General features: G+C 42.7%; 1 protein-coding gene across 1 annotated transcript; it reads left to right on the top strand.

Moving 5' to 3' along the window:
* Positions 1-3: 3 nt before the first annotated feature.
* Thnsl1 (threonine synthase like 1) lies at positions 4-7,433 on the top strand. Its single transcript, XM_032884852.1, has 4 exons — positions 4-112; positions 2,527-2,585; positions 3,374-3,526; positions 4,108-7,433. Exon 4 carries the CDS (start codon positions 4,154-4,156, stop codon positions 6,386-6,388), a length of 2,235 nt encoding a protein of 744 aa, XP_032740743.1. The 5' UTR covers positions 4-112; positions 2,527-2,585; positions 3,374-3,526; positions 4,108-4,153; the 3' UTR covers positions 6,389-7,433.
* The last annotated feature ends 2,624 nt before the right edge of the window (positions 7,434-10,057 follow it).

The raw sequence follows: 10,057 nt of genomic DNA, 5'->3' as shown, positions 1-10,057 counted from the left end.
GCGCAGAAGCAGCAGCTCTGGGGCGGGTTTGCCGGCTGAGGTTACCAAGGCGGTGTCGAAGTCGCTTCCCTTTCCCCTTTCTCTTCCTATTCTTCTCTGGGTGGTTTTCTTGGTGAGTTAATGGAGGAGGAAGGGAAGGCCAGCGAGCGTTGTTGCCCTAGCATCCCTCCTTCCGTCGCGCCCCACCAGGCCCCGGCTTCGCCATCCACCTGTCGCACCGGATCCCGCGGCGCGCCCTGCGCTCCGCTGTCTCCACGGCGCGTGCGCGAGCGCAGCTTGCGCCAGGAGGACCAGCCTTTGGAAGTGGGCCTTGTATTTGGCCCAGGGTTTCAGCCCTTGACCCCTTTTTGACATATATATATATTTTTTTTTCTCTCTCTCCGAGAAGTGCTTTTATTTTGTTTTGAGCTGTTTGATCTTCCGTTCATGCGTACGCACTTGTGACTGCACGCTCATTTGAAAGACTTAACCCCAGTCACACCCATTGGCCCTCTGGTTTGTGGGGTGGGGGCCGGGGGAGTGATCCATGAGCCTGAAACCACTTGGCAGGCAGTGTCCAGCCGGGGAAGTCAGGTGCATTAGCTCGGCAATTCTAACTGCCTGGTGGATGGGTTAAATGGCCTGGTGGCTTAGTGAACTTTATAGTTCTTAGCTTAGCTCAATGCAAATGGCGGTTGGAGGCTTTTGCTAAATTTTATTCGATAAGAATAAAGGAGCAATTTTGTTTCCTGTTTTTCTGTTTGATAGAATTTATTTATTTTTTTTCTGGGCAGCCCACAGTTCAGATGAATAATCTTTGGAGGGGGGTGATTCCTTATTTCACAGCGGATTGGGTTTCTTTAAAAACATTTCATACAGATTTATGTGTGGATAGGGAGCACCCATTTTTGCTTTTGAAAACAAAAATCTCTCGCCCTCTTTTTACTTACCATGTAAAGAGAAAAACTTTATTGTTGTGTATGTGCTCCTGTGCATGCTAACGTCTGATTTGTGAATTAATAGAATGCGACATTATTGACCAACTTGATATCCATCAGCCAAGGTCTATATATACCTTCCAGACCTTGGCACAGAACCCAGGGATTCAGGTATTCGAAGCCCGTGTTTGGAACCAGATTGACAACCCAAGGCATGTTCTAATTAGATACAGTTAATATGTGAAAAAGGAAGTAAGAATGCAGCTTTCAATAAAGGGAAATGACATAAAGTTAACCATTATTCATGAATTCTATATGTTAATATCTCATTTGATCAACTTTATTCATAATCTTTTAATATTTGGCCATACATTATTAGTCATTTATGGACGTAGGCATGGCAGTGAAATTTCTGAAGTGTGTTATGTGCATGTTCCCAGATGAAGTGAGATGAGCTGTGTTTTGTCTTGCTTGGGGTTTCAGTAACATATATCCTTTTTATATTCTGCGAAACATGCCACATGTTTTGCACACTGATGGTTTCAGTGGCCACTTAAAATGGTTCTTAAACTGAGTACTCAGGTGCTCCGTAGTAGTCCAAAGTATGAAGAGACTGACGTGTTTTACAGGTGTGTTAAGATGAGCCTCGTTCAGGTATGAGAGTGATGCTGGCTTTGTTCCTATTAATGTTCATATTAACGAGCAGTACACACACACACACACACACACACACACACACACAGAGTAAGGTTAATATATTCTTTGATTGGAAAAAAAAGTATTGACTGAAGGCTCGTGGGAACCCAACGCAGCGTCTCACTTAGGAGTTCATAGTGGCCATGCTCCCAGTTCAGGGGTGGTAGGAGTGTTACAGACCCTAACTACATGAACAAGAAGCAACATAGTGAAGACTCAGATTATAGGTAAATGGCCAGCAGTGGAGAATTAGTCCACCTTCTTCTGCCTTTTAATTAGCTCAACTAAGAATTAGGTATAAAGGCTCCAAGGTTATTCTTAAGGCTGAATACTACAAAACAAAATTTCCTATGTAGATTAAAGGGGAATTGGACAAGATACTCTTTTATTTGCCACTTGTCATTGCCTTTTGCTTGCCTTTTGCTCGTCTAATGAGACATTTACTGTGAAAGGATGCTGATGCAGAATTTGTAAGCTGAACTCTGTAAGAGTCCTGCTTTTACTCTGATCTGCCAGTGTCGTTTGGAAAGAGGAAATGAAGTAACATTTAAAATGAGAACATGGTGTGGAAAGCCCAAGGATGACTGGAGAAAATAAGGGAGTTAATATGTGTCATGTTTGCTTTTCCACTGTCTGTTCTTTATGGGGTGGATATTAAGCAACCCATGTAAAAGTTGAATCAAACATGAAAGAATCATTGTCTATGAAGACAATGAGAACAAACCAGCTACTCAGATAATACAGCTTGTGTTGTATGTGTGCGTGCATGCACAGTCGTTTCCCTACGCATGTGTATAAACAGAAGATTAATTATGTTGTTTCGAGGTGTCCTTAAAAGCAGGTAGTGCCAACACACTGCCAGAGTACAGTTTTGTGAATTGCTGAGTGATTTAAGTTAAAATTTTTTCTCTAGGCTTTGCTTTGCTCCAGAGAGTGTATCAGACTACATGGTGAAATTGTTTGTAATTTGGGGTAAGCATCACTGCTTTCTCTAAAGTTTATACATGATATGCTTGGTCTTGTCCCTGGATAATTCCATTCCATCTGTAGATTCTTTGATATTTATCATTGGCTGGGTATTATTGGTATTAATATTTCTATGATACTTAGCAGAATATACACTTTGAATATATCACCGTCCCATTTCAGTAGCTAAGACCTGTGTGTGGGAGGCAGGGGCTGCAGGCTTTTCAGAGTGGCTTAGATGAACAGGAAAGTCTAAAAGAACAGTTTAGAACTCATTTCATAGCTTTTGGCTCACCGATCTGCCCTCGGCATTGAACCTGCATACTATTAAGTAATTAAAGTCAGATGGCATAAGGAAAGACATTGCCACTGCTACTATTTGGTTATGTTGTCATCTTTATTTAAACTATTATATATGTGAGTGTTTTGTTCACATATACATCATGTACATCATGTGCCTGTCTGGTTCCCTAGAGGTAAGAAGAGGTGTCGGAGTCCCTGAGACTAGAGTTTATAGATGGTTTTGAACCACGGTGTGGGCACTAAAATAGCTTCTGAGCCATCTCTCCCATCCTGGTTATGTTGTCTTTTATTGCTTGATGATAAAAATAACTTCAGCACTGTCATAAAAATCCATTTATATAATAAATTTTGCCCAATGTTTTAACCATTCAATAATAGATTTCAGAAACATGAAAAATTATTCCTTGTCATTTAAAAATTTCAGGTGCCATTTTGAAATATTTATTAAAAATATTGAATATTTATTAACTTGAAATTCTCTTTCACTGCAGACCCTACTTTTTGCAAGTTCGCCTTTGCCTCAGATCAGTACGCTCTTCGTCTGGGGATCCTGTTCTATTGTGTTTCCACTTCAGTGAGTGAAACTGCACCATACAAAGCCAAATAAGGAAATGAAGTTTTTCTCTTGACAGGCCGACTTACTTGTAAGTAAAATTCAGAGTTAGATTTTTAAAAGCAGTCTGAAGGTTTTATTGTGATACAGTTTAGTATCAAAAGCAGTAACCTATTGGAAAATTTTTATGATTAAATAAGGCACTTCATTTTTGATCTAGTTTGGTTGCGTTCCAGTCCTGTCAGAGAGCATGGAACAGCCTCACTCTGCTCCTGTAAAGCTACATCAGCCAGTGTAAGAAACGTTGCCAGTTACTAAGTTGAATTTTATTATGACATAATACTTGATACCTGGCATGTTTTGTTTAAGAATAAGTATATTTCCAAAGACAGGAGTTGGATTGATATTGGAAACTGTAGATCATCTTGAGATGCTAAACAGTTTCCTTTCATCATTGAGTATCTTTATGGAGTTTTTGGCTGTTTCTCTGAAGTCTAGAATTTAAGTTCAACCACTAATGATGCTGTAGGAACATAATGATTTATTAAGAATAGTGTACATTTGAAGTAATTTGAATATCTGCATATCGAGTGCATGTGTGTATTCAGTTCTATCAGGATGTTAGCAGTTTGTTGAAAAAGTAACCATGTGCCTTTTTTATGTCTTGAAAAGGGCTAAAGCCAGTCCCTGGTTGGCCTGGTCAGAACAGTGAAGAGAAATGCTGAGCTTTACCAGATGTCACCATCTGAAGCGGATAACACAGAAGTGCTTTTCTAGTGCGCTGGTTAAAGTACAGACCCACACACAGCTCTTGCTTCCACGAGCCTTTGCATGTGCAGAATCAGGGAAGTCATGGCACTCGGCCAACTCTCTCATTGGAGACAAAAATATTGTCCTGATGGGGCCTCCTGGTGCTGGGAAAACAACAGTCGGCAGAATATTAGGTGACAAACTAGGCTGCTGTGTCATCGATGTGGATGCTGATGTCCTTGAGAAAACCTGGAATATGAGCGTGTCTGAAAAATTGCAGGATGTTGGTAATGAGCGATTTTTAGAAGAGGAAGGAAAAGCAGTGTTAAACTTGTTTGCATCTGGAAGTGTGATTTCCCTCAGTGGGTCCAATCCCATGCATGATGCTAGCATGTGGCATCTGAAGAAAAATGGGATTGTCGTATACCTGGATGTGCCTCTAACAGATATAATTAGTCGTCTGAAGTCAATGAGAGTTGATAGGATTGTTGGCTGGAACACTGGCGCGTCTCTGAGAGACTTGCTGAAGCATGGAAGACTGCACTATAGGAAGTGGTACGATGCCCGAGTCTTCTGTGAGAGCGGGGCCTCAGCTGAGGAGGTTGCTGACAAAGTGCTTGATGTGGTTAAAAGATACCAAGATGTGGACTCAGAGACGTTCATTTCAACAAGGCATGTTTGTCTTAAAGACCACGACAAGAAGTTTCCACCAAAATACTTCAGTGAAGCTGTGGTTGAGGGATTAGCTTCTGATGGTGGCCTCTTTGTTCCCGAGAAGGAGTTTCCCAAACTAAGCCCCGGGGAGTGGACTAACCTCGTAGGGGCAACCTACATCGAAAGAGCACAGGTGCTGTTGGAAAGGTGCATTCACCCTGCGGACATTCCTGCTGCCAAATTAGGAGAAATGATTGAAACTGCTTATGGGGAAAGCTTTGCCTGCTCCAAAGTTGCCCCTGTCAGGCACCTTTCTGGCAATCAGTTCATCCTGGAGTTGTTCTATGGCCCGACGGGCTCCTTTAAAGATTTGTCTTTACAGCTTATGCCTCATATTTTTGCCTACTGTATCCCTCCAGGCTGCAACTATGTGCTGCTTGTAGCTACTTCAGGAGACACTGGGAGTGCCGTCCTAAATGGGTTTAGCCGGCTTAACAGAAGTGATAAAGAAAGGATAGCTGTGCTCACGTTCTTTCCAGAGAATGGCGTTAGTGATTTCCAGAGAGCAGAGATAGTTGGAAGTCAGAGAGAAAATGGATGGGCAATAGGTGTCAAGTCAGATTTTGATTTTTGCCAGGCAGCTATTAGAAAAATATTTAATGATTCTGATTTTACTGGCTTTCTGACTGTGGAATATGGCGTGGTCTTAAGTTCAGCGAACTCTATAAATTGGGCTCGACTACTCCCGCAGGTAGTGTACCATGCCTCCGCATACCTTGAGCTCGTTAGCCAAGGGTTTATTTCTTTTGGAAGCCCAGTCGATGTCTGTATCCCCACAGGAAACTTTGGAAACATATTAGCAGCAGTGTATGCCAAGATGATGGGAATTCCTATTCGAAAATTTATCTGTGCCTCTAATCAGAACCACATTCTGACTGATTTCATAAAAACTGGACATTATGATCTAAGAAATAGGAGATTAGCACAAACCTTCTCACCATCAATAAACATTCTCAAGTCCTCAAACCTGGAGCGACATTTATACTTGATGGCTAACAAAGACGGGCAGTTGATGGCGGATTTATATAATCAGCTGGAGAGCCAGCTTCACTTCCAGATTGAGGAGCTGCTAGTTGAGAAGCTGCAGCAGGATTTTGTTGCTGACTGGTGTTCTGAGGGCGAATGCCTAGAGGCTATCAGCACTACCTACAACACATTGGGCTATATTTTGGATCCACATACCGCTGTTGCAAAAGTGGTTGCAGACAAGATGCAAGACAAAAGCTGCCCCGTGGTCATCGCATCGACAGCTCACTACTCCAAGTTTGCACCTGCCGTCCTGCAGGCACTGAGGATCAAAGAACTCAACCAGACGTCGGCAAGCCAGCTCTACCTCCTGAGCTCGTACAATGCGTTACCACCTCCTCATGAGGCTCTATTAGAGAGAATGAAGCAGAAGGAGATGGATTACCAGGCTTGTGTAGCTGATGTGGATGTCCTGAAGAGTCATGTGGAGAAACTCATCCAAAGTTGGTTTAGGGAAGTCTGAGTAGGGTTTTTTGTTTTTTGTTTTTTTTTCTTGGTAAGGAGCAATAATAAATCTCGAAAGTGGATTTGGACTACAATAGAGTTTGTTTTGTATAAATGTTTCTGTGTGCATCTGATCTCTGGAGCTGACTATTACACCTGCTGTCCTCACGTCCTCCAGAAGAGACAAGGCCAGCACAGTACCTGGACCCCTGTGCTCTCGTGCTGTATTCTCTGCTCATGTTGAGCATGGCAGTTTCTCCTTCACTTCTCTTCTGAGTGGAACAGATAGCGTGGCATTTAAAAACATTTAAACACAGTAGGTACTGCATCTGTAGCCATTTAGTGTTGATTGAACAGTTTGCTGCTTGAAGTAGCTAGCATAGAGGAAGTAGTAAGAACGCTAAGATTAGAGTCATCATTGTTAACCCCTTTCAAACTCCACTTTGGACAGTAGTTGCTGACATGTACCCTACACTATCCAGTTAGAGTTGGTGGACCATTCACTGCTCTTTGAATGTCTGTAGTTAGGGCTGATGAAGTTTGAAAATCAGGCCAACGTGTGATTCTAGGATGTAGCAGTTGACAGAACTGTGGGCACGGGAACAAAGTCACCTACTTCAGGAAGGTGATCCAAGATTAGTAGTGTTTAAGCTGCTTTAATCAAAGTTCAGTTATAGACAGCAGCACTTCTGTATTATTTGTAGTCTGTTCCTATTTGTCTCACTTTTAACATTTTGGGGTACCTAAATCCACACAAATCAGTACAAACGCCTCATTCCACGGCTGTGTAGTAACAGTGATCTTAACTGGGATTTGTGTATTTCCTGGGTATTTAATTTACCTTTTGGATTGAAGAGTGTGACTGACCGAAGAAGTGCAGTGGGCTGCTCCCCACCACAAGATGGCATTCCTCACAGCATTTGCTATTGCTGGTGACAGTCTGCTTCTGGTTACCTTACAGGGAAACATTCCAAATTGAAATGATGGAAAAAGTTAATAGTTTTAATAGGCAAGAAGCAATTTGATATACAAATTTTAAATAAACAATTACATGTTAATATTAACTCTCTAGCTTCGCTTCTAAAATGTAGATCTAGAGCCTATACTGGAGGCCAGGAGTGTCCCTGTACGGTGCACAAAACCCTGGGTTCTATCCTTAGCACCTAGGTAAGTAGAGGCAGGAATTAAAGGTCATGTTTAGCCTCACAATTTGAGGCCAGCTTGGGATACATGAGATCCTATTTAAAAAAAAAAAACCAAACAAGCAAATAAACAAAAGACACTTTTGTGAATAGACTCAAAGCTCTCTCTTTGTATACACATCCTATCATTTCAGAATATTTGTTTCAGTAGCTATACTGAGAAAATGATCTGTAAAAAGAAATTACCTAATGTTACTGAGTGTATGCATGATCGTCTACTTTAAAAGCAATGGGATAATGTTGAGCCATCATTTTTGGACATAGCGACTAATCGAAGAGCACATGAAGTCCAAGTGATGTACAACCGATAATAATTACTGTAAAACAGTGTGGGGACACATAAAAAAAAAAAAAACCCAGCAGTGCAGCTGGGGAGTGTAGAGTTTAACAGAAGAAGGTGTGGTGGCACCCACCTGAGCTCTCACCCCCTAGAAAGCTGAGGCAGGAGGATTGTGAGCTTCAGACCAGCCTGTGCTACATAGGGAGACTATCTAAATGAATAAATGAGCTAACAAAAGGGAAATACTGCTATAAAGTAATTAGACTCCATAGTGGATGTAGGTCCTGAGTGGCAGCTTTTGGAAGTCAAGCAGTGTCTGCCTGCTTCCTTTGTCATTATACAATTATTCTCTCAGCATCTAGATGGTTACCTCATGTCTTCACATGGCCTTTGGGTCCCCATCACCCTCAGCTCCTCTTTTTTGTTTGTTTCTTTTGAGACAGGGTTTCTTTGTGTAGCTCTGGCTGTTTTCGAACTCACTCTGTAGACCAGGCTGGCGACACTCACAGAGATCCACCTGCCTCTGCCTCCCAAGTGCTTGGACTAAAGGCATGCTTGGCCACACCCAGCTTCAGTTCACTCTTGTAAAGGGTAGAGATGCTCACTCTGCTCCCGTGTGACTTAGGTGGTAGTCCTCCTTTCAAGGACTAGGGTCCAGGTGAACCTTGTGTCCATTTTCCTTCAACTCTAATAACATGCTTCATTCTGATATCGTGCTTCCTTCCTCTCGTTTCTTGATGTCTACAATGGAGCCTGCCTTCCTGTCATGTTCAGATGATCTTTACATAGTTTAGCATTCATAGAAAAACTTCTGCAAGCACCTACACTTCCACTTTGTGCATCCCACCATGCTCTAACCAAGACATAGTCCTGCAAAGGCTGTAGGATTGACTCCACCTTCTCATCTCCACTATTCAGTGACTGTAGACAGGTGGTAAACATTGAGGTGCTTGAGTCTCTGGAGTAAGAGCAGAGCACCATAGACATTTTCACCTTTGGCACCTTAAGAGGTACATTTATTCCTCCCTCAAGAAGTAGCTATCTCAAATTCCATGTCTAAAGTCAGTTCGTTTAATACTGTTTTGCTTTTCTTTAGTTTATCATCTAAGTCACATGGGAGGAGAACTACTCTTTACAAGAGTGAGCTGAAGCTGGGCGTGGTGGTGCACGATTTCTTAGTACCAACACTTGGCAGAGGCAGGGGCAGGGGCAGGGGCAGGGTCAGGGTCAGAGGCAGAGGCAGAGGCAGAGGCAGAGGCAGAGAGGCAGAGAGGCAGAGAGGCAGAGAGGCAGAGAGGCAGAGAGAGGCAGAGAGAGGCAGAGAGGCAGAGAGGCAGAGAGGCAGAGAGGCAGAGGCAGGTGGATCTCTGTGTGTTTGTAGCCAGCCTGCTCTACAGAGTGAGTTCCAGGGCAGTGGCATAGAGAGAAACCCCATCTTAAACAAGCAAAAAAGAGGAGCTCAAGGTGATGAGAATCCAAAGGCTATGTGAAGACATGAGGTAATAACCATCTAGATGCTAAGAGAACAAATGAAGCAGGCAGACACATTGCCTTCTCTCTACTGCTTGACTTCCAAAATCTTGACTTGCTTTTGGTTGTTAGCTGTCTTTAATTTGTGAATCTGGAGGCTGGAGAGATGGCTCAGCTGTCAAGTGCCGTGGCTACTCTTCCAAAGGATCCAGGTTTGATTACCAGCACCCACATGGCAGCTCACAACCATCTGCACCTCCAGGTCTAGGGGATACAGTGCTCTCTTCTGGCTAATGCAGGTACCAGGCGTGTGCGCCGTGTGCAGACATACATACAGGCAAAACACATAAAAATTTTAAATAAATGTTCTAGGGGACATGGTGACATTCATGGGATCCAAATCTTAAAATTTAAGTGAAAGTTAAATAGGCAAATAGGGGCTGGAAGGAATTTGACATAGAGTATGGTAGGCAGTGTTCAGTTTTTCTGAAACAAAAGGTACCTGGAGATGAAGCTAGGAAGTCAGGCAAGATCTACAGGTTTAAACATTTCTGAGAGCTCTGTGATATGACTAAATGAGTTTAAGCTGAATACCATAGTCCTCTTTTAAAAGATTATTTTAGGAGTGCGAGTGTTTTGCTCATATCCTTGGAGGCCAGAAGAGAGCACCAGATTCCTTAGGACTAACAGACTGGAGTTATGGATAGTTGTGAACCACCATGTGGCTGCTGGGAAT

The sequence above is a fragment of the Rattus rattus genome, chromosome 14 (genome assembly GCF_011064425.1).
Source record: "Rattus rattus isolate New Zealand chromosome 14, Rrattus_CSIRO_v1, whole genome shotgun sequence".
Lineage (NCBI taxonomy): Eukaryota > Metazoa > Chordata > Mammalia > Rodentia > Muridae > Rattus > Rattus rattus.
This window is presented reverse-complemented; position numbering and strand designations above follow the sequence as displayed.

Excerpts from the sequence above, each read along its gene's own strand:
- Thnsl1 (XM_032884852.1), top strand. The coding sequence starts at position 4,154 with ATGCTGAGCTTTACCAGATGTCACCATCTGAAGCGGATAACACAGAAG.